The 24,265-nt window shown below is 41.3% G+C and overlaps 1 protein-coding gene across 2 annotated transcripts in view; it reads right to left on the reverse strand.

Annotated features, from left to right (window-relative positions):
• cacna2d2a (calcium channel, voltage-dependent, alpha 2/delta subunit 2a) overlaps window positions 1–23,200 on the reverse strand; it is a 126,695-nt gene extending 103,495 nt beyond the window's left edge. For both annotated transcript variants that reach the window (XM_026346891.1, XM_026346890.1), the window contains exons 1-2: window positions 22,790–23,200; window positions 17,854–17,935 (exon numbers count right to left, since the gene is read on the reverse strand). In XM_026346891.1, the coding sequence (XP_026202676.1) occupies window positions 17,854–17,935; window positions 22,790–22,905 (198 nt within the window). In that variant the 5' untranslated portion in view covers window positions 22,906–23,200. The remainder of the gene's footprint in view (window positions 1–17,853; window positions 17,936–22,789) is intronic.
• Window positions 23,201–24,265: the final 1,065 nt, after the last annotated feature.

The following is a 24,265-nucleotide window of genomic DNA, read 5'->3' on the forward strand; positions in this document are numbered from 1 at the left end:
CAACTAGTCTGTGTTTAACTACTGTAGTTAATGCATTAGAAAATATTGCATCCCTGGCACCTCTGCTGCTCTTGTAAACTCTGTAAATACGACAAGTCATCTTGATTCTTGCTCCCCGTGCTAAGCTCCCTGTTTTAAAACATCAGTAAATATGAACTGGATAATGAGCTGAGGTTAAGCAATGTGCAGAGCCAGAGACAGTTGAGCATGAATCAGCTATAATTTGGAGAAGAGACTTCATAGAGGTATTAGAGCAGCAGAGGTCAATGAGGTGTTATTATATAATTCAAAGGGGTGAAAATAGCATGCTTAGGACGCACAGCAGTGGAATACAGTTGCACAGACTTTGCTTAACACAGCTAAATGCCAGAAAATACATCTCCATTTCTTAATTCATTTTGCTCATTACAACATTTCCTTAAAACCAGCGAAACAAACAACTGCCTAATTGAGGTTGATCATTTCAATCTGTCTTTTCAAGAATCAGAATCATGATTCAGATTTTGTCCAAAGCTTCTGTAGCAATTTCACATCTTGTTTCAAGGGCTCTTCAAAATGTGTCCTAGAGTAGCGTGGGAACTGAACAACCTACCTGTTGATTAATTATCACCCTTCTCAATCACCTAAACTACAACAGCCTACGTCTAGCATCAACATGACACATTAAATCTTGTTTTTAAAGAGTTATTCTTGGTTTTCCACAACTTTGCCAGGAACACAGTAAATTATCTCGTCTGTCTGAAGTCATTTCATGTAAAAAAAAAAATAATAATAAAGCCGTGGATGGTTAAATCTGAGATCAATTAACTTGTAGAGATTAATGTTTTTTTACAGAAAGCATTCAAAAAGCAGAATCACAGATGTTGGCTTTGAAGTGGTGCCCAAATCTATAACAGAGATAACATTTGCCAATCAGGATTCAAGTATAATATATTGGTTGGCAAGTTGAGTTTTATGTCTGACTCTGCAGGTCCAGCACATACCTGAGTGACAGTCGTTATGACAGCTATTTTGTTCTGGCCCACTTATCTCTGCCTTACCACAGGCAGAACAGAGCAGAGAAGGAGGAATCCAAAGACAATTTAAACTCACAGTGCAGATTACATTTCAAACCTCCCAGACTGAATATTTAACACTCTTGCCTTTCGATAAGCGATAGCAGGATTTTCACTGACTCAGGAACTCAATTTAACCTGCCCTCAGAGATGAGGCTGCCGAAACGTCCTATAGCCTTGCCCTTGGTGATGGCCGAACTCCTTCCTGCCTCCAACCCTACCGTCGAACACTAACAGTGGCTGTCTGCTGGCCCTGATAGAGAGCAGCTCCATGCAAAGTCATTACAGACAGAGCACAGCCTAATTACACACAGACAGCACCCCATGTAACCTGCCAACAGGGTCACTGCTCTTAGAAGTGACGATATTAAGGGAACAGCTACACGAACCCTAGTTGAGAGATAAGGGATGGCAGGAACGTCTTCAGCGTGCCGCGTGCGTGCCTTTGTGTAGGCGGGGGCGTGACCTCAACAACCTTCCCTATCTATCCCTGCTGAGAGACGTCAGAGTCTCTATCCTTGTTCTTTCTCCTTAAACCTCCAGGCTCTGCAGCACTAGTCGCAGCCCAAACAGGTTTCGCAGCGACACTGAACCGGACAAGCTCTCAGTGCAAGGAGGATAGTTCTCCACATTGAACATCACAGGGCCGTTTTAACAGCATGCCAATTCCTGCCAAACTGGCTGTTTCCATGGAAACATAGCACTTAATGACCGATAACAGAGAACAACCTGGGAAAAAAAGGGAGAGTTGAGAGCAAGAGAGAGAAAGACACTGACAGAGAGAGATGGAGAGAGAAAGACGGCGATCTTGTGGAACAAAAGAAGCAATTTAGTATCGGAGGACAGCGTGAAGCCTGATTATGTCGTCAGTGTAAATGATCATTAATTTCCTTCTGTCCAGCTGGGCCAGATTAATGCCTACCCATTCTGCACTGTAGAAAGAGAGCTAGGGCTTAACCATTACATTGGGTACCACCGAAGCAGCATGCATGGCCTTAATAAAATACAGAGCTCGGACCACACCAACAGCCATAAAAGGATATGAAACACACGTATCAAACTCAGCAGCACAATATACACTGATGAAAAAAAAATAAGGGAACACTTCAGGCCACAGTATAACACTTTAAACTTCAGGGTTGTCAAAATATCCATTTAGGAACAAATACACAAGTGATTCTAAATCAGTTTCACCTGCGTTGGTGCAAATGAAGGTGACAACAGGTGTAATGCTGAGGTAAAACACAAGGCAACTCCCAACAATGAAATGAATGAATGAATGAAATGATCACAATGCTCTCTCCTGACTGATTCCTCTCCTGTTTTGTGTTTTGTTAATGTTGTTGTCACTGTTTGCTGCATAAGCAGTTATTGTATCCTGGAAAGTCCCAGTTAATGATACTTCTGAATGTAACTTTAACATTTAAATATTTGTTGTATTTACAATACGACAATTGGTGCAAACAAATGTCAAACCCTCACTCTACGTTCTCCAGGTCAGTGGTAAAAAGCCCTGTGCAATCACAAATCAGATGAGTGCAAACATGCAGCCAAATGTGCCTTGATGTGTCTACGTTGAGCTCGTTCGCTGGTTTCCACTTAACTGGGTCTGATCCCTCACATCAGTACCACCACGCTGTTCGGCTGCTGAAAGCTCACAATTTCGCTCCACTTTGCATGCTGATCTGATTATTCATAAAGCAAGCAATTATATATCCATTAAACCTGCAAGTACAAAAACCAGGATCAACAAGTGTCACATGGATCAGGTTCATTATGGAAAACATCCACCTCAGTGGGGGAAAAAAAAAAATCATACCAGAATCACGGCTGGCTGAGAACCAATTAAAACCGTTTGACACTTGACACCTGAGGACTAAATGGTGGACGCAAACATGTCAATATTTAAGGGTTCACAAAAGCATCAGTGCTGGCTGAACGTATACACTGTTGCTACATAATATTTGACCACGGTTTCCATGTGAATGCAAGTTAGACATCAGAGAGATTAGTCATTAGTCAGAGCATAAAACTGAAACGTTACAAACCTCATGCCTTTTGTCTCAAATGTTCTGTTTTCACAATGCTTCAAACCTTCCTACAGTCATGGTTCGTGCCTCCTCCTACAAGTTCTTCTCTGCATTTCTATGTGTTTGCTAATTCAGTAAAAGCACATTGCTGACACCTACTGAGCGGGAGGGTGCAGCTAATCCCTTCTAAACGAGATTCCTTTAAGCACTTAACTAAATCAGTGTATTTAAAATGCTTTCTATCATGTATTCCCAACTTAATATTAGTGTCATATTTAGCTTCCTTTGGGGATTACACTAGTTTCTTTCTCTGATTTCCAATAAGACATGTTCAACTGAAACTGATGACAGTGTGTGTGTGTGTATGTGTGTGTGTGTGTGTGTGTGTGTGTGTGTGTGTGTGTGTGTTCTCAAGTTTACCTGTTTTATGAAGTGTATAATTGAGCTCTCTACATCCTAACGTTAAATGGGTGAAGATGTTCTCCTTCTTTCAGTCTCTACCACACATCTTCCTGCCAAATTCTGCTTTTGTCTTTTCTAGAGAGGCCATCCTGTTTCATTAGTTCAGTCATCTGTAGTATAATCTGTATTTTTCATGTTTTAGAATACAGGCTTGTGATGTCCAACAATACAGAAATACTAAATAGTAAATGGACTGCAGCTCAGCATCTTCCCAGGCATGCTTTGACAGGAGGAGCCAGTAATCAAACAACCAACTCCACAATCAGTGGACGACTGCTCTACCTGCTGATCATGAGCCGCACAACAAGCATTGATCATTAAGAGAAATGCCGAACACTATTCGAAGAACCCAAGCAAATATTAGGAAATTCCAGTTTCTCCATTCAGGGGTATGCGGGACAGATACAGCGCTCCCCCTGTTGAGGGAACAGACAGACGGAGAGGTAACATCTCAAGCTTTTAGTTTCCCTTTGTGAACCTGACAATTCTGACACCACACTAACAACCCCTCATTTTATGTGCCAACACGGCTGGACATACTCCTTTCAACAGAAACTCAATTGTGATGAGAGACAGTTTAGAACAACAACTTCAGAGAGGCAAAAAAAAACGGCTTCAATCCCCCAAAGTTGCGTGGCATAAACAAAGACAACATTCAAGAAAGGCCTGTCAATCAGCATTTGCGCAAAGTGTGTGACTGTGAAACAATCAATGCCTTGAACGTGCGGGCTTTGAAAAGCTCTACAAACACACTATTAAAATAGAGATCAATGCAGGGGCTTTCTTGCTATGTTATCATGCAACGCACACACATGCTCGGCCCTAACAACTGCTTTCTACTTGTAAAAATCAAACAAAAAGTGCATTTAACCCAACCTCTCAGAATCAAGGCTAAGACCTCGACTAATGAGCATGTAGTTCTATAGCAATGTAACCTGGAGAGTCTATTTCACATCATAGCACTGCCATAATGTGCAATTTCTCAAGACATTCTTCATAAATAGTTTTGTTTTGAGAGAATGAAATGATTCCACAGGAACTTCTACTTAGTATAAATATTATACAGGCTGTCGGGGCTTTTCCTAGATCCTAGTATAGAAAATAACTCTGCACATAAACCTGCTCTTCCTTGCATGGCACAGAGCTGTAGACATATACTGATGAAGAGTGTCCCTGTTTCATCATTTATGTCTCATATATTTACTCAAGTGTTTGTGTGAGTCAGAAATATCTGCGGCAGAGGGACTGTGAACCAGCCTGACTGATGGCTGAAAAGAATGATCCTCTTTAGAGCCACAAAGTTTACGCTTTGGTGCACAAATTTGCAAAGCTATAGCACAAAGGAAAATGTTTCATAAAATGCTCATTCTTCAAGCTGTAAGTTTCAATTTCCACTTTAGTGAATCTGTCACTGTGGCTTCTTTATGTCTGTGAGAGAAAAAAGGGCATACACCAGAGTCTGGCCACAAACTTACACCTTGAGTTGTGTATTTTTCCCTCATATTTTGGATAATTTCTGCCGTACTGCAGGACAATGAGAAGCCGAATGTGGTCATTTAAACACAATGAGCATCAAAGTAATGTTAACCAGCAACACGTTTCAACTGATCCTCAGTGAAAAGGCTACTTTGAGCTTTAAAAGCTCTGCATGTCAGCAGATTCGCTCTAACAATGAAGAAATACAGCATCAGTGTGAGTAATTGTTGGTTTAAGATATCTGGAGCTAAATATGATTATTTCCCTCCTGCACCACAGCAACAAACAACAATATTTAACTATAAATCACTTAACATAAGCAGACTCACGATCCAGTAACTGCGCCTACAATAAACCCATCTGGGTTCTATGAAAAACTTTAATAAAACCATCAGTAAGGTGAGTATTCAAGGCTCATTATGATTAGTCTAGGTCATAAGCACACATACCCACATACAAAGTAGGTGTCACAATTTATTGCTGATCATATCTACCCTTAGTTTACAGTACCGCTGAAAAATACAGTGTTCCTGAGCTGATTGTCTTTGTCACACAGTGCATCAAATCTATGCCTCAAGTAAATGTGCAAAAATAGCACATAGGCACATAAAGAGCAACAACCTCTGTGTTTACAGGGTTTTTCTTTTCTGCATAGAAAGTTTCATGTACACACATTGTATACAGTACATGTACTTTACTTGTTTCACTAAAGTTCATTCAAAAGAAAACGGATGGTGTACAAAAGTGAAGCCACCCTTTAAAACATTAAATTTACAGCTAGAGTTCAATCCCTTTTTTCCCCTTAAGTCATCACGAGTTGAAATTTTCTACTGGTTTCATACGAATATGGCTCTATTTGTGATTCTCTGTTGTAGCTCTGTTTTATTGCTAATTATTATGTTGCATGCTGTTGTTGTGACAACATTTCTCCCCGTGTTGCGGTTTGTAGTTTTTTCCTGCTCTAAATCAGCTGCAGAAAGCCAGGTGCTGAACTGAATAATATCGTAGCACGTTTTTGTTCACAATGGCCAAAATCCTTTACGGGTGTGTGGTACCGTCACAGTCAAGGAAAGAAAAAAACAACTCTATTTTCCTTCATCTGTATGTTATTTATATAGATCATTTATGTGTCCATAAAAATAAGCTGTTGATTGTTGATTTGAAAGCTTTTTTCCCACTAGTATATAACTCCTCCTACTCCACTTTCTAATAGTTTTAAAGACACAATAGTCTAAACACCAAGTAAAACCTGGTGATAAGTAAGTGCAGTCTTTTGGCAGCTCCTGCACTGAGAGACAAATTAAAGCATGTTGTGTACAAAGAGGGAGAGGGAGAGAAGTGCACAGTTGACCTCAGCTTTGGCTATCAACTCACACAGAGGCTGTAGAGTTGAGTCACACAGAGAGCTGTGACTAAAAGCTGCTAATTTGAGTGAAGCAATCCACTAGATACAGTAAAACCATAGCGGTGTTAGACATATGGCTTAGTCGACAAAACGGAAAAGCACAAGAGAAGCAAGTGACTAACAGCCAGTGAAAAATACAAACAGTAGACATCATGTTGATGGTAAAACAAAACTAAAAAACAGGAAAATAAAAGCTTAAGTAAGACTGGATGACTGTTTGAGTGAGTCTGGCCAGTGTGTGTGTGTGTGTGTGTGTGTGTGTGTGTGTGTGTGTGTGTGTGTGTGTGTGCGCGTGTGTGTGTGTGTGTGTGTGTGTGTGTGTGTGTGTGTGTGTCATTAGCTTATGTCGACTGGTCTTGTTGGTGCAGCTGAGGTGCTGAGAGGAGTCCCAGCGGAACACTTCACAACCCCACACATTTAACAGTGGATTTAACATTACACACCCTGGAGGAGTGTTCCCAACCCCGAGTACAAACACACACACACACACACACACACACACACACACACACACACACACACACACACACACACACACACCCCTAAGCCACCTTCAATGCCAAAATCTCTTCACAAATACACCACTGTGAGCAAAACAGGGATTTCACTGCCAATGTACATATTGTATGCCTTCTTCCTTATGATATGACAGTAACTAAATCTTTTTACCATGTACACAAACACACACCTAAGCTCCACACAGGCGCACACATACCCACGCCTCAATATGCTCTTGTATCCTTGAGTCTGTGCTACATTAAGTGGCTCAATCAGTCCAGAATGGACAATTTATCCTCCTCATTTGTTACTAAATCCTATTCCAGTGCAAACTGCTTTTCGCGTATTCCTGCCTTGCCGACCAATAACGTCATCTTTCTCCGGAGCAGCTACAAGTACAACTTACAAATGCACTCAGATCAGTTCAGTTGAGTACAACTGAATAATTCATGTCCAAGATAATTTACGAGTCTTCAATATGGGCAGGCAAAAAAATGTCCGGCTCTGTACAACAACTATGGAACGCACCTTAACTGAAATGTCACCCTATAAGCAATGCCCCTTTGCAATTTTATTGACATGCAGAATAAATTACACAAGAAATCAGCCTGAAATTAACGATGTCAGGCAATAATTGCTTTCTGCATTATTCTAAAATTAGCACAACAAATGAGCTCCTGTAACTCATGAAAGCAGTTTGAACTATAATTTAAAGGTTCAAACACAAGTGCCAACTTCACAGCAAGAGTGTAAACTTACTAGTGGGTCAAATAAATATATTATGAATAGGAAGAGAAGAAATATATAAATCAGCTCATAAGAATATTGTAAGAAGTAACTGATCTTTTAAATAGTAGCAGACACATTTATGAAGTAAACTCCATTTCATACAGCATGTATAAAGATATACAGTACACCCACTGTCATGGTAAAAACACAGGTATAAATAATAAAATGAATTATGACACTGCAGTTTCAGGATCCTTGGTGTTGCAGATGCTGGCTCACTATCACACTGTTACTAGAATGGAGACATTGTTAGTATTTGTTAGTAACAGCTGTGCTTTTCTTACTTTGACAATTTGAAATCACTGCAGTGAAAAGAGGCAAATCTGAAGCAATGCCATTTGAAAAAAAACAGACACTGATAAAGGTTGAAATCTCAGGAACTAGAGAGTAAAGGGACCTTGAGTCGACAGAGAGAGCTGCATACTGTGGATCCAGTAATTTTACAACTTTGTAAAAATGAAAATTGACTTCAATGTTCTCTGTGTGACTGTCAGCGTCCACTGGCTGGGCCTTTAGCCTTTTTTAAAAGCGCTGTTCAATAGAGTTGAAAGCTCTACAACAAGCAGGTAAGTGAATGCTCAGTTGAGATTGTTTTGTCAGCGGTTGTTTATAAGGTCAAGAACAAACTGTCGACTCAAATCCTCTATTTCAGCCTGAACCTGAAGTGCCACTAAGATTATGTAATACCATGTCATCTATTGTGTTTTATTCTGTCAGGCTTAGCCTCCAATAACAGTAGAAACTGTATTTGGGCGTGCATGTGATAAGATATCCACGTATATATGCTAAACAGGACAAATGTAACATACATAAAAGTATTTATTAAAGATTAGATGGGGATTTGTTTGAAGATCACACTGATAGTGCACTTGTTTTAGTCATTGCGAGTGTGCTTAAACAGAGTAAATACAAGTGCAGAGGTGCATGAATACAGTATGAGTGTGTCTTTGTGTTAACAATGGTCCTATATGCTGTTAAATTTAGCCGCCACGCACACAGTAAGTGTGAGCTAAATAACCATGACAAAAGACTTCCTACTATAGCACTTACAGCAGAGTGTGTATGTGTGTGGGTGCAGGTAACACAGGAGGATGAGGTAAGGTCTCAGTGGATTACTGAACAACCTCTAAAGGAGACAATAAGAGGATGTCAGGGGGAGGAGAGGGGAGAGGCCAGATTAATGAAATATGAATGTGTTTACTGAATAGCTGTCATGGCAGCGTACTGATGGGCTGATGGATATTAAAAATACACAGCACAGATGATGGCTTCACCTACACCGCCACGACCCCAGCCATCTTCAGACACTGCTCTAATCAGCATACAACTCAACGCAATCACAATCACCCACAGAAATTATCATCATGCCGCTCTTCATCGCCATTTCCATCCTCACCGTTGCCGCCTGTTCATCTCCATCGTGCCACAGAATCACGCCACTGCAGGAAATTGAAGTTGGCCAGATCAATAAATACAATATAAAATTAAATTGGCTGCCAAGATGAGGTGAAAATGTGAAAATGAGTGTTTGGAAGCAAAAGGAGAGGTAACGCTATCCAGTCAAAACAATCAAAAAACACATTTTGGACACGGGCAAACAATGCGACGAGGCCACCGCTTCCTGTTAGAAATTTAAAAGTGAGTTAAAAAAGGTGAAGCACATATGCTTTGATGTGTGTGTCTGTGTGTGTCTGTGTGTGTGTGTGACACACAGACACACTAATCAAGGAGAAACGGAGCCGACTTTTGCAACAGGGCGGTAATGGAAACACAATTGACCTCCTTTAATAAGAAAAACATGATACCTGCACTTTGCTCCCACTTTCACAGAGACACAGAACACCTCCACCTCACCTGCAGTGACACACGGCGTCACCACCTGCAAACAGATCCGAATGTATCTCTGCTCTTTTGAAGTTTTATCTCTTCCCAGCGTAGGATGGCGATTCGGCGCACGGCAAAACTCCATCTGTTCATTTCAATATGAATGGCCATGTAAGTTTGGTTCGGCTGGAGCAGCAGAGATGTGAAATTGCGGATGGCATGCAGAGCGGCCCGACACGCAGGGTTAATTCAAACCGCCTTTGATGTCTGTCTGTGTGTGAAATGAGCTGGTGGTCCAGAGTTCACACATGTGCCAGCCTATGCATACACAGTCGTGCACATGTGAACACACGCTGTAATCAACGCACCAATGACACTCAAGAGAACGTGAATCACGTGAAACCAAGCACACAGGAAGCGCCTCAGCCCATATCACACACTGTATAGCACCAAAAACACCAATGAAAGCTCAAATTTACTGTGTCAGTGAGTCGTAAATCCATTGCACTCTCTTCACTCTTTAACTCCTAAGCATCCCAAAACATTCACTCATATGCCATCCACATCCTCACGACAATGGGAGCTAAGCTGCCTGTAGGCAAAACGCACTGCCGGCTTACAGACACAATACCTATGTAAAGCAGAAGCTGCAGCTGCAGCTGCACAGCAATAGAATGAGGAAGAAAGAAAAAACGTACGTAAAAAACATTTTTAATTTAGTAAGATTTTAGCAGTCAGTGCCCCTGAACTATTATTTATTGTTGGACTGCTATTATTGATTCCTGAAAGTTCATCAGCCTTTAAAACATCATTAATGTACAGTAATTATTAACTAAGTTACAGCATTATTATTTAGCAGGAATTCCATTAGACCAACTATGTCATTTAAAATCCTGTACATGCTGAGTTACAGCAATTAGAGTGATGGTGCTAACTTAAATAGCAATCGGCTTTTGTCAGCACTGCTTTGTTTTTTTGGTACCATACTTAGCTGAAAGTGCAGGCATCACGCGGGACAGAACACAGCAGCCATGACTTATTTATTCCCCTATTTTGGTGAAAGGTGATGAGCAGTTTGTTGAACATATAAGTGATCAACAGTTTTTGTGAAAATGTTTTCATTATCTTTTAATTTTACTGTAATGATGTTGTATTTGTCTTTGCTCTGTTGAATGTGTGATGTGAGTCTCGGGTATTTTACTATATCCTGAGCTGCATCAATGTTGTACACAAACCTGCAATTATAGGAGTCTTCCAGGTCCACAAATATTGATTCTCAAACAATGGCAGTATTATATACAGCGTACTTCTGTATTACAGGTTTCAGTTTTGATAACATTTACCCACCATCACCATCTTTCCCTGGATACTGTAGAATAAACAGTCTCTCAGCAAAAAGTTTGCAAATTTAGCTTCAGTTAAAGATTCCGGAGTGGAGGCACGTTTCTGTCAAAGCATAGATTTGCATATTAGTAGTATATACACATCATTTCTAGGAGACTTGGTTTGCATATTGTATGTGTTTGTGTGTGCAAATACAACATAGTGAGCTCACGTGCATGTCTGTATATGTGTAATACAGCAATTGTAGCTGTAGACCACAAATCCCATCAAACAATAGAGCCCTGGGAAAAGGGCCAGAGGCAGAGATGAGAGTGAGTCCAGCTCGAAGGCAAAGAAGTGGGTGGATAGACTTCAAATTTTATAGAGCAAAAAGAGAACAAGGCAGAAGAAACAGAGCGACGATCTGCATAAAATAAAATAAAAAACGTAGGTAGCACCTCTGAAGAACCCTCTCAGACGGCAGTGGAGCATTATTACTGCCTACATGATCAAAAATTAAATCACTTTCCTAGGATTTCCACAGTAGCTCGAGGTTTGAGAACAACCCACCGGTGAGGCAAGCCAATTAAAGTTATTCAGAACTGTGACCAATCAACCACAGACTAGTGCAGGTGGAGGAGGAAGAGAAGAACAAAACCTCGGCGACTTCAGCGCTCAAACTCTCACACACTCAAATACAAAAACCCATTAAAAAAAAAAAAAAAAAAAAAAAAACACATGTTCTGTTGACAATGGAAATAAACGTCACACCTACCACTTCACACACAGAGAAGCACCCCCTCTGCAGTGGGATGAATAAAGTACTTCACACCTGGAATTTTCTAGGGCATCACGCCACTCTACATTACCACTGCAACCCACTCAGGGAACTGTACCCAGTTTTTTTTTCTCTCTCTCTCTCTGTCAAGCACAGATAGCACAGGAGACATGTGATGTGCTCTCTAAAACATCAAACAGAAGACGAGGGAAAATTACACAAGCATGCGCACACACACTCTGCAAATAATAGTGTAGAGAGATGGAGACAAGGAGAAAAGATTTGCAGCGTAGGCAAAGTAAAGCATCTTCCTCTGACAGGGCTAGAGCTTTAGCAGACCTCTAATCCTATTTTGACACATAATGCTATATTGTCTTCCTTTAAAAAACTGCAAGGCCTTCTTTTCTCCCTCAAAATAAAACACTAGTAGCATGAATGCATCCGTTTTGTTTCCTCTGAATTCATTCAAGTAACAATTAGTAACACAAATACAGCTCCCAAATGCAAACCAGTGAATGTCAGACAGATTCAGTTGACACTGTGACCATCTCTGTTTGTTCTGTGCTGACACTAAAGAGACTAGTTCCTCCCAGTGGGACCTCACAGAGCCCTTCTGCTAATTTACTGCACTGGAATCAACAAGCGCACTAACAGTGATGCTGTAAGATGTTTTATAATGCGACCGGAGACGATGTAAAAACCCTGAGCGTGCAGCACGCACTGTGTCGCCCTGTGTCTTCAAAGCCTGCATTATTGATTTCAGTCAGCTGGCTTTACTCCAAGATTGAACAGTCAAAACCTAAAGAAGATAAATAAAGTGCATTCCTTTCATGACAAAGATCGGAACAAAAAAAAACCCTGCAGACAGTTTAAAACAAATCACTTCTGAGCTGAGATGCCATATAAACTACAGAATTAAGATTAGGAGTTGATTTTTAGGTCAGATTTAAATTAAATGTTGTATTTTTGGACAAAATGTGACGGAACAACACATTAAAAAAAAGCCATATTGGCAGTCAAGTTAGAAAATAATAAAAATAAACTGAAAATGGAGACCGGGCACTGACACTATATAATCTGGTTCAACTTTTTCTAAACTGTCACATTTTTACGGCAAAGCTATGTCAAGTAATTCCTTCTAACACCAACCCGAGGATATCTGCATGCAGGGCTGCACTGTGCAGATATATGTATTTTCATTTATATAAAGACAGCCAAACAGTGTCAGGCCATCAAGCCGGGGAGCTGAGGAATCCTTGTAACCTTCCCCGGCGTCAGAAAACCAATAAGAAAGCAGAAAAATAAATACTGTGTGTTCGTGTGTCCTTCTGTTCTCCTGTCAGTCCAGGAGAGTCGGAGTCTGGGAATAATGGGGCTGAGCAGCCCTCACGCTGCCTAACGTTCAGCTCGCTACTGGTTTTATGCGCCTCTAATGTCCACAGTTACTTTATCGTGTGCTCTTTTTTTGTTTGTGTTTGGGGTAAATACACAGCAATTGCTAAAGTTGGCACGCAAGCAGAGAAAAGTGAGTTACACAAGGGGTTACCGCACAGAATAACGAGCGGCTCGCTCACAGACCGTGTCTAAGCTTTCATGACCCTGTGTAACTCTACATCCACTTGGGTACACAAATGGATGGGTATCTACTGCATAAGTGATGTGCTACATATCCATCATTAATCATTAATAAATGATATGCATATTATAATTTATTCATGTTTATTGTGTATCATTTCGGCACGTCAGGAGTCACACATTAAGTGTTTCCAGTGCACATCATCATTTACAAACTGTAAAGGTGGTGACACCCAACAGGTCCCGATTAAAAAAAGAGACACACACATTTATTGTTTCCCAAAAAACAATTATAATGAGAGAGGTGGAAGATAAAAGCACAGCTTAGTGCTGGAGTTACAAAATCTATATCCCTGGTCTGAAATCTGTTTGGAGCAACTTTAGTTTTTACATAAGCTGACAAGACTCTAGGTCGTGCTAATGTGCTAAAACAGAAGTCATGAATTAGTCTTTAATCGGATCATACAGTAAATAAAAACAACAGTAGAAGTAAACCGTGGTGTGTTACACAATGACGGAGGAATACTTAAGACAAGCCATCAGGAGAGAAAAGCAAAGCCACAGATTAAACTAACTATCCTGCAGAAAAAGCCTGTGGTATTTCACACGGCCGCTGTTGTGTAAGGTCCAGGCCAGAAAATGGAGGGGGAGATACAGTAGGAAGGAAATGTGAGAGTTTGTCTGAGGGCTCTCTCTCTCCTTAAAAGGTAACTCTTGGTGGTGGGAGGAGGGACCTCCAACTTTTCCTGTAAACTGTCTACAGATATAAGGAGCTTTCAAATCAAGAAACAAAAGGCACTTATCAGCTCTCGTATCATCATTCACTGTTGACAGAAAGAGAGGTGAAGCTGACATCAGCTCTAAAAAGTGTAGGCGAGGAGTTGGGGGTAGAAGCAGGGCTGATGTCTACTAAAGTGCCGGGCATTTGAGACAGATTATTGGAAATTCCTGTAGTCAGCGACAGTGAGTAAATCCACCAGTGCACTTTATAAAGATATCTGTTTGTTGAGGCCAGCTGCCTTGGCCATGAGCGACCTTCTTTTTCGGGGGAAGCACACAGAAGATTTAGCAGGAGATCCAAAGACGCACAAGAGACAATTGGAATTGTGTTGTGCATGTATACACCTCCTTCAAGTCATGAAAACGTACCTGTGCTGACTAACCAGAACCAGAAGCTCCAGCAGTGTTAACAACTACAAAGAAGACTTACTGCAGTCATGAGTTATTGCACTGCCAGGAGCACCAGAGGCAAGAAGTTCTGTGTTGGACTGAGATAAACCTGCATGCAGCATGTGGTCAGCGGATCGACTGATGTATAGTTGACCACACAGCACATAGAGTGAAGGGTAAAAGTGATGGAAGGAGAGCAGAAAAAAAAGCACACATGGTCAGATAAAAATGAAGGTAATAAAAAAAATTGGACGACTCCCACACCCATTAGTTGTCTGTCTTTCCACACTGCTTTTACGTGCAGACTTATTGATCTGGATGATGCGCGTCGTTCTCGGGTTTCCAGTCATCTAGAGCAGCAAACGGTAAGAGGAAAGGGCACGGAAGTGGGGGCAGACGGATCCTCAAAGTGCAGAGTTGTTAAGTGCTGGGGCTGAACCGAAAAGGCTTCGGGAGCGGCCGTGTGTACCACACTAAATTATTCATGCTGATTAGACTCTTCTTATTGAAATGAATTTGAGAGAGTTCAACATATGTTGCATGGTATCGCCATTTAAGAGGCTTGCTAAATTGAAGCTGAGGAAATTGCCCTGAGTCTCTGTGCAAGTGTGTGCGAGATGGCAAAAGAATCTAACAAGTGCGTTTACTCAAGGATTGTACTTATATACTGTACCATTTCCTTTGCATGTCATACTTTTACACCACTACATTCATTTAATAGCTCTTTTTTAAATGTATCTTCATCCCAAAGAGAGGAACCATTGGATTGAATTATCTGACTGTTAATTACTACTAATAAAACTAATTATTATAATATAATATATATATATATATATATATATATATATATATATATATATATATATATATATATATATATATATATATATATATATATATACTAATCTTTAATTTACATAAACATTTTGAAGATCTACTCAAATATAAATCTTACAGATTTATATTTGAGTAAATGATCTGAGTACTTCTTCAACCACTAGTATACGACCCAACTCACAGCACGCGTAGAGCTATCATACTGTACAGCTGTGTCCACCTGGTGTTTTTGTGTATATATTAATATTATCTGTCTGTATTGCTGATAAACCATCAAATCAGTGAAATGACAGTATGTGGGTGTGTGCTCATGCGTGCCTATTAAAACTGTTCTGAAGAAGCCCGAGGATATAGACACAATGTTAGTGTCCATCGCCGCCTCTCATCAGCACATACTGTAACACGTCAAGCACAGCAGCACACAGGATAATGAGTAGGATAAGGACTATAAACAGCACCCGTCTGCACACATTTTAAATTTAACAGTTCTCGTCCTGCCCCTCTATCACTTCATCCATCTTAAGTAGTTTGACTCTAAATATACACACAGAACGGCCTGAACATCCATCTCAATTGTCAAACCATTCTTCACCCTTTCTCTCTCTCGAAGCCCGTCCTCCACTCTAAAAGCCGCCCACTGTCCTTGTCTATCCACGCTTCACACTCCTGCATTTGAAACTTCCAACTCCTCCGATACATCACTCACCCTCTATCTTTCTTTCGCTGCACCGAGGACAAATAATATCTTGACCAAACCTGGGCAGAATTTATTCCAACGTGATGTAAGGCATTTAAATAGCCCTGTTCTGTTTGAGTCCTGGGCTCAGTATGAAGAAACTAAAACATATCCAAACATTGTACATCTCTGTGTTGTTTTTCAAGTCAACTGATTCTTAATGTATTCAGCTGGCCCGTCTTGGCCTTTCTCTCTCTTTCGCCTGCTACCTTGTCAGACAAAACTAAATCTCAGTTGGGGGGGGGGAACTGAACAGACCACATTATATTCAACTTACTTTCTTGTCTTTTTCTGTGAAAGACAAACTCCAAAATAATTTGCACACACTTTACTTTTTTTTTTTTGTCTGTGAGAATAAACTGCGCATGAAGAGGAAGGGTGCGCAGAGGGAGGCAATCTTGTTACCAACCGGCATAGCCCTGGGAAGATTTCTATCAGACACACGTATAGAGAGAGGCATCCATTTAGAAAATGGCTTTTCTAGGCACGCTGGGCCATTTAGCACACCCTGTGACGACTCCAGTTTGGGGCCATGATAAATGTTCTTTCACACCTGCCCTATCCACACAGTCAGACCAGCACATACACGTGGACATGCTGCCATATGGACACCTTACACAAAGTAAGATACTTTGGGTTTGGGTAAGTCCCAATAAATAACATGCAGGCAAAAGACACCAGAACATATTTCAACCAAACATACAAAATATTCCTCATATCATACCATATGGCTGAACATACTCCATGAACTGATTACACAACAGATACCTACATGGCAACTCCTTTTAATAGGCTATAATATTTAATTAATATTTATTTTAGGACATTTTACATGAAAAATATTAACATATTGGCAAGATAATAATCAGCAAGTAAACTAAAATGTAAAACTAAAAGTTGATTAAACAGCAACTAATAAAATAGATGGACAGGAGATGGGCTGGGACTTTACTGTGAAAGCTTTTTCGGAGATTTCTCTTAAGTTACGTTGATACATAACTGTACCATCCCAAGTTTGTGTCCATGCAACAACAAAAAAGGTGTTCATTAATAAGCCTAGTGCTGTGTAGAAGTCCACATTGTTTAGTGGGAATACTAAAAAATGGTTTCTTAAGGGTAAACATTTACTTTCATGTGAAGTTTGCACTGGATAAGTGCTACAAATCTAGTCTGACTGTCTGTCTGATATCCACTAATGGTCATTAACCTCCACACCAGCACGATCCCTGTCATCTCACTCCTTCCTCTCTTGGATCCATCAATGTCGCTACCAAACTAACAGCCATCACACACTCGCCACTGTTACTGTTAGCGCCACAGGCACCGTACCGGCTGGATGAATCACATTCACCCATACAGCAATAATGAAGCATTTATCTCGGGGTGCATTACAAACCCTCGAAGCACGGTGAACATGCGCACACGGCAGAAATATGATAAAACAGTGTCAATCACACTCTGCTCAACCATCTGCTCAACCACAAGACAGCCACTTGTTACACACAACCTGTTACAAGGACGTACACACAAACAACCAGAGCCACGCTGTCCTGAATGTGTCCCTCTCTACAAGTCATTTAGTTTCATCCCTTCTAAAAGTAGTGCTTTTTAAATCAAGTTATTAAAAGTATTACATTTATTTAAAAACAACAGAGTTATAGGATTTTAAATTTGGGTGTTGCAGCTAATGTGTCTGTAAATTGTAGCTGTTGAAAAAAACAAAACTATCTCAGGGTTAATTCTTAGGATGCAGTTTGCTAAAACTGTGCTCGTCCAAACAGTGGCTCACAGAAACACTCGGGACCTTATGTTGTACAACGTTGCCCGGTTAAAGCCTACTCATAAATAATGCAGGAAAATGCAGCGTGTCACATGTGAACCTGACGTCAACTTACCGATCTCATCTGCTGAGTTCCGGTGACGTGCTGCAGAACCTTTTCCAGCTCCTTCTCGATGCGTCCAGCCCAGTGAATCATCCTGGAAAAAAATAAAATTAAGACATTTTCAATCTGCATCCCTTTCGACATTATCACCTGAACATGTCATCACACGAGCAACCATTTGTGTTTGTGACAGAAAATTTGAATCTCTCCCCATCTTTGTCTCGTTCTCGCTTTCTCTCTCTCTCTCTCTCTCTCTGCTGGCAAACTGCCAAACTCTCCCTTTTACAGGATCCCTATCTGCATCTCTCCTATCTCTCCTAAAGTCTTGGCTAGTCATCAGCACCTTCTTTTCCCATTACATCTTACATATATCTGGTTGGCCCTGGCAGGACTGGCAGTGAACGTGCCTGTCTTGGCTCAGCTGGGATCACCAGCTCTGCAATAAAACTGCTCAGGTCTGACAGAAGTGCACCCTAAGCAGGAGCTGATCTCCGTTAGACGGAGCCAAGTTTGGAATTAAGAGATCAAACGGCTGGAGCTCATCGCTGAATATCTCCCAGCAAGCAACAAATGACTTAATGGATCAAGATTTCCACTAGATCATTTTACAGCAGCAGCAGACACCAAACTGCCAACCAAGACAAACTCTGAACAAACTATGCGCATGACGGCTAAGAAATTCTCACTCAATGAAACAACATTATAAAACCTTATCTTTCAACAATCAGATGAATAAATGTGGTCATGTGTTCACAAGCCAGCCACTGACTCCATGCCAACCTATTCATTTCAGCAGCCTGCAGATAGCTAATCACTAGCATCAACAGAACAACAGAACAGAATCGTTTGTCTTTTAATACGATGACGGAGACAAATGTCATCTTTAAATGTCAGATTTGCTCAAAAGACAAGACGGAAGACAGATTTATTAAATTGCACAAATCTGCCAAGCGATGACAGCTCTTGCCATAATCACCGAGCAGGAGGGGGGCTCGTCGGGGGAGCAACAGTAGAACAAACATGCAAAATAGAAAAACGGCGAGCGTGCACACTGGCAGCGTTTGTAGGGACAAGATTAAGAGAAAGCAAGAGGGCCTCCAAAAGGACCGTGCAGACGGGGACGCTGGGGAGAAGCCGCTGACTATGAAAAGGTCACTTCGATATGAAATGAAAACAAGCTTACAGTGAGGGAGCCGAGCAGGACGCAGTGATACTAACAGTGAGGGACACTACCTCTGTCCTCGAGCAAGGCAGACTTCTTATGCAACTTCATTAGCCTATGTGCTGCACACACACACACACACACACACACACATATACATTAATGCAGCTTTAACAGAATGCGGATGTTGCTGCAAAGGTGGATGATAGAGAAAAAAAAAGATTTGATAGAAAAAAAAATGATTTTGTTGTTACGTCCAGGCAAAGTAACGGCTTTTCTTATTCAATTCACTAAACCCGAGGATTGGACATTACCATAAAAATAACTGTTTATCTCTTTCTTCATGTAAAGCTGCTTTTTTTTTTTTACTGAAATATAAGTTACATATTTCTACTTAGAATTTTAAATTGATTTAAAAACTGATTCAATGACCACCCTAGTCAAATATCATGAATAACATTAAATGAATTTAGATGACCTGTGTCTCAGTCCCACCCTCACATACTCTGCTGCAAAGGGTGAACTATTGATTAGTCAAGTAAAATCAATAAAACCCAACCTTTAAACTACAGAACAATATCACAACAATAACACTGACATAATATTTGGACTCATATCACGGCAGTGTTACATCCACACATCTATAGTCTTACCTGCACAGACACACCTGTGCACATGTTGGCCTCATGACTCATCTTTCCTGGTGTTTCCAATTATTAAATTAATATTAAAACATTAAACATATAGTTATATAAATGTAATCAATAACAGGCTTATTTTAACAGACTAATATACACTGCCCGCCAAAAAAAAAGTTGCATGCTCTAATATTTCGTTAGACCGCCGTAATCAAAGCTAATTTGATTATGGCACGCATTCACCGTTGCATCGTTTCGTTAAGCTTCTGAATTTATTCCAGAGTTGCACTAATTTTTCACCAAGTTCTTGTATTGACGATGGGAGCTTGGACTCTGTGGTGGCCAATCCATGTGTGAAAATCATGTGTCATGCTCCCTGAACCACTCTTTCACAATTTCAGCCTGATGAATCCTGGTGTAGTCATCTTGGCATATGCCCGTGCCACATGGAATAACCTGGTCTTTCAGTATATTCAAGTAGTCAGCTAACGTCATTCTTTGGACACCTAACGTTTCTGAACCTAGACCTGACCAACTGCAGCAACCCCAGATGATAGCACTGCCCCCACAGGCTTGTACGGTAGGCACCAGCAATGATGGCTTTTTTTTTTTGTGTATATGATCCACTGCCTACAGTTGGTAGCATTTGGCTGACCATAATCTAACAGAAATGATCTACATCAGACTACATCACCTGAAGCTGACCAAGCCCTTGTAAAATCCTGCTTTCAGAAACAGTACAGAGATATCTGTGCCCTACTGAGGCCTAATGTTCAACGAATGCTTTGAGACTCTCTTTGTTCTGAACACAGTGATCTCTCCTAGAAACAGAGAAGTTATTATGAGCTACACCAAAGCAGACTCGTGCTCTCTTGCCCTTTGTAGTTTGATGTAGCATTAAAACTGTGGCACTTGTCTCTTGTGTTTTTGATGTATTCCTTGTATGATATGATTTATGTTAGACAAACATTATGGGGAAAGAGAAAATGCGATGAAATGAGTTTGGATGGATGACCCGCCTGTCGGCCACACACCATCCCTGCATCCATCCTGCTGCAATGGATCTCATCATTCCAAGTCTAACGCTGAAATATCTTTAAGGGCAAAAGGTGGACTATTTTTGTATGTGTGCAAATAACAAAATGAGGCGGAGAGTGCTGCTGCCTTTTATATACATCAGGTAAAGGATGATTTTCCCTTGCTATAGAAGATTTTAATAAAGTATATCCATTCAGATACCAGCTATCATAACAGGTAGTAATGTGGGAATCATTTTCATCTGCCCATCCCCACACACACACATGCACACACATTAGCAATACACACTACATTAATACCTTCATAATAACCTGGCCGGACATCCAAGGTGCTGTAAACGTACACCCTCTTGGCACTGTTGTCAAACTAAACTATAGAACTTTCTGCTTGTTCTTATGAACACGTTTCCTCAGCTTCGGGCACACAGACTTTCAAAATGTGTGAATATATGTGTGTGTGTGAGGTGTGTGTGTGTGTGTGTGTGTGTCAGGCCTATACACCCAAAGACTCTAGCAGCTCCCACAAGCTTCATTCAGGTAACCGTTGTCCTGGCAAACGTTGATGTTCGTAACACAACCCTCATTTTTGAAGACATAAGAGATGACTAGATACAATATGAACTATATAGGAGACATATGAGAAAACACCACTGAAACACAATGGTTATTCGGGGTAGTAAAAACAAACTAAATAAATATAAGAAGGGGACATTATAACATTTGAACATCAATGGGAATCTACACTCACTGGCTAAATGCAACACAACTTTTGAGGAGGGCAGAGCGGCAGTATTGAATTGCATTAGATCGTACAGGTGTGCCTAATAAAGTGGCCAATGAGAGTAGATCTGAATGTAAAAATTACCTGATATAAAACATTTATCTTTATGGTGCTCAAATGATGAAATGATCAATTACACAGCTACACAAACTGTTGTTTTTAGTCAATGAACCATCATATGAAGGCTGAATGATTTCTCCTCTGAAAGTCACCTTGGCCATGAGAAATAACGAAGCACTCCAGACTTCGACAGATCATCAGTGGATGCATCTGAATCATTTACACTCGTCATTTCTGGGATCCTGACTGACTAATCGCCACTACAGGCTGTGGAGGGGTCATGTTCACGTCAGATCATCTGGACGCGTGTTTTTACAAACTGGGCATTTGAAGCCACAGTTCATCGACCTGGGTGAGGGAACTACTGCTAAACCGCAAAAATGAAGAGGATGGTTTGAAACCGGGACGCACAGGTGGTAAATTGCTGCGGCACAAACACGTTTCAGCGTCTTTCACGGTGAAACTGATCAAATTGTTCGCATAAGAAATAATCCTTTAAATTGAAAACAAATTCTCAACAGGTGTCAAACTGTAGTCACACACGGATTGATGCTCAGTTACTTTTGGTGCTTTAAGTGCGTCCATACCTCTCCAACTACCAGCTTCTCATTATTGCACAAAGTATTTGGAGGCCATGTTGCTGCATTTGTATCACAGAGTCTGAGGGAAGTTGTTTTGCAGTTTGTGTGAGAAACGATGCACCTGAAAGACCTGATGCTCATGCGGCATTACATAATTGGTTTAGTCTCAGAGTCTGAATGATCCGGTTAAAACACCAGTGGATCCCGCTGTGGGATAGACGTGATTATTTTCATGGTGTGAGTGCCATATCCCGTGGAGCACTTTTTAGACGAGCTTCTTTACAGCTCAGCCTCTCCATCATGTGGAAATGGGATATTCTCCCCATGCAGTGGGAGCAAAACAACACATCCACTATTATTAGTAGTAGTATTATTAGGCCGTCTTATTTGTCATCCGTACGGATGTTCTGAGAAATGACTGCTGGGCCGGTTTATTCGCAGATGGTACCTGTGCGTGTTGCCAGTTTCCATATTGGAAAATTAAATATCTTTTTTTGTATTAAATAACAACACGGGCTTTGCGTAAGCGACATCCACAGCGCATCACAGACGGAAGCTGCGTCTGTGTTTGAACATCAGGGACCAAGGTAACGTTACACAGCGCTGCATGTGCAGGCTTGTCGGGGCCACCTGTCCTAGTTCCGCGCTCCGCACCCCGGTTTGTGCCCGAAACGGCGCAAGGTACTTACGTGTAGTGCTGGGGAAATTGGTGGGTCCCGTCTGTCGGCGTGGAGACGCATATGATAAGTATAGTTTGGATTGTGAAGAGGCAGAAAATACCGTACGACTGCGCGCAGATCGCCATTTTCCATTAAATATTCAAGAAACTGGGATAAATAAAGAAGGACCGGAAGGACAGTCTCGCAGCTGAGCTAAGAATAACCGAGCTCCAGAGAAAGTGTGAGCTGATGGTTGGCGAAGGCTTCTGGACACTTCAGCCGGCAGTGAAATCTCAATCAGAGACGCAGGCAGAGGGTTGGCAGCTGAAGACACGGGATTTCAGGATCAAGAAGATGCTCTGCCGCTGGTGGTGATGTGCCTGGCTGCCTATTTGCGCACTCGTTGTCCTCCCTCCCTCTCCGGCACCGCGCACATTTGCTCCTTCCCTCTCCCACTCTCTTCAGTGTAACAGCCATAGAGAGTAAAGTTGCCCACGACGAGAACAAGTGTCCTCGCTGGAGTTTCCAAAATAAAAAAAGCATCTGTCGTTTTTCAGGGCAATACGTTGCACTGAACTGACAGAAGAGCAGAGGGGGGGGTAAATGTTTGAAATCAAATAACGCTGATGCGTTATTAGCAAAATGCCACCGAAGGAGCGCAGAGTTACTGCGTGATGATCATTTCGAGTGGCCATCAGACGTGTATTTCTGCGTAGTTTGGCACGCATGCTTCACACAGCATTCAAGCAGAATGGTTACGCGAGGGATTTTATTTTGAAGGTCCAACCCGCACGGTTTCCTGTAGCCTATTTATTCCGTCCGTCTGTTGCGCTTGACTCAGCTGTTGGCACAAGCGGTCCTCCATTCAAACAGCCTATTCCTGTGCGACAGAGGCGGGGGCGCGCATCAGGCCACCTCCTCTTCTTCATGTCCACTCTCCACGCACAGTGTTCTCCCCAAACTCGGGATTATGAGCAGAAATCAAGGCTTTATTTTGGTAATTAGAGGCATGACTCCAGAGAGGGCGGATTGTATTAACTGGAGTGTAAACATTCAGCAAATCACCTTGGGGGCTGCTCTCCATCTACATTTGTTAAACTTATTAGTGCATTTGGTCCAGTGGATGAATATTTAAATTAATGCAAGGCGAAATATTAATCTCATTTTGGAGATACCTAGCTATTGTTTCAGTGCAGTTACCGGCTATTTAGACTAACTGGGATAAAGTGTTTGAAATGAAACTTCACAGATGGCGGGGGCATGTCTCCTCGTTTGAATAATCACGAGCTTGTTAAAAAGGTATTTCAGAGGAGCAAGTTTTCCTCCGGACATATGTCAGATACTGTTCATTTTAACAGTAAACAAGGACGAAAGAGCCACTGAAACCTCAGACTAAATCTAATTCACTATGAAGTTACCCCCACCCCAACCCCACCAGAGAAGTGAGTGTGTGTGTGTGTGTGTGTGTGTGTGTGTGTGTGTGTGTGTGTGTGTGTGTGTGTGTGT

The sequence above is a fragment of the Anabas testudineus genome, chromosome 5, assembly GCF_900324465.2.
Source record: "Anabas testudineus chromosome 5, fAnaTes1.2, whole genome shotgun sequence".
In the NCBI taxonomy this organism is placed as follows: domain Eukaryota; kingdom Metazoa; phylum Chordata; class Actinopteri; order Anabantiformes; family Anabantidae; genus Anabas; species Anabas testudineus.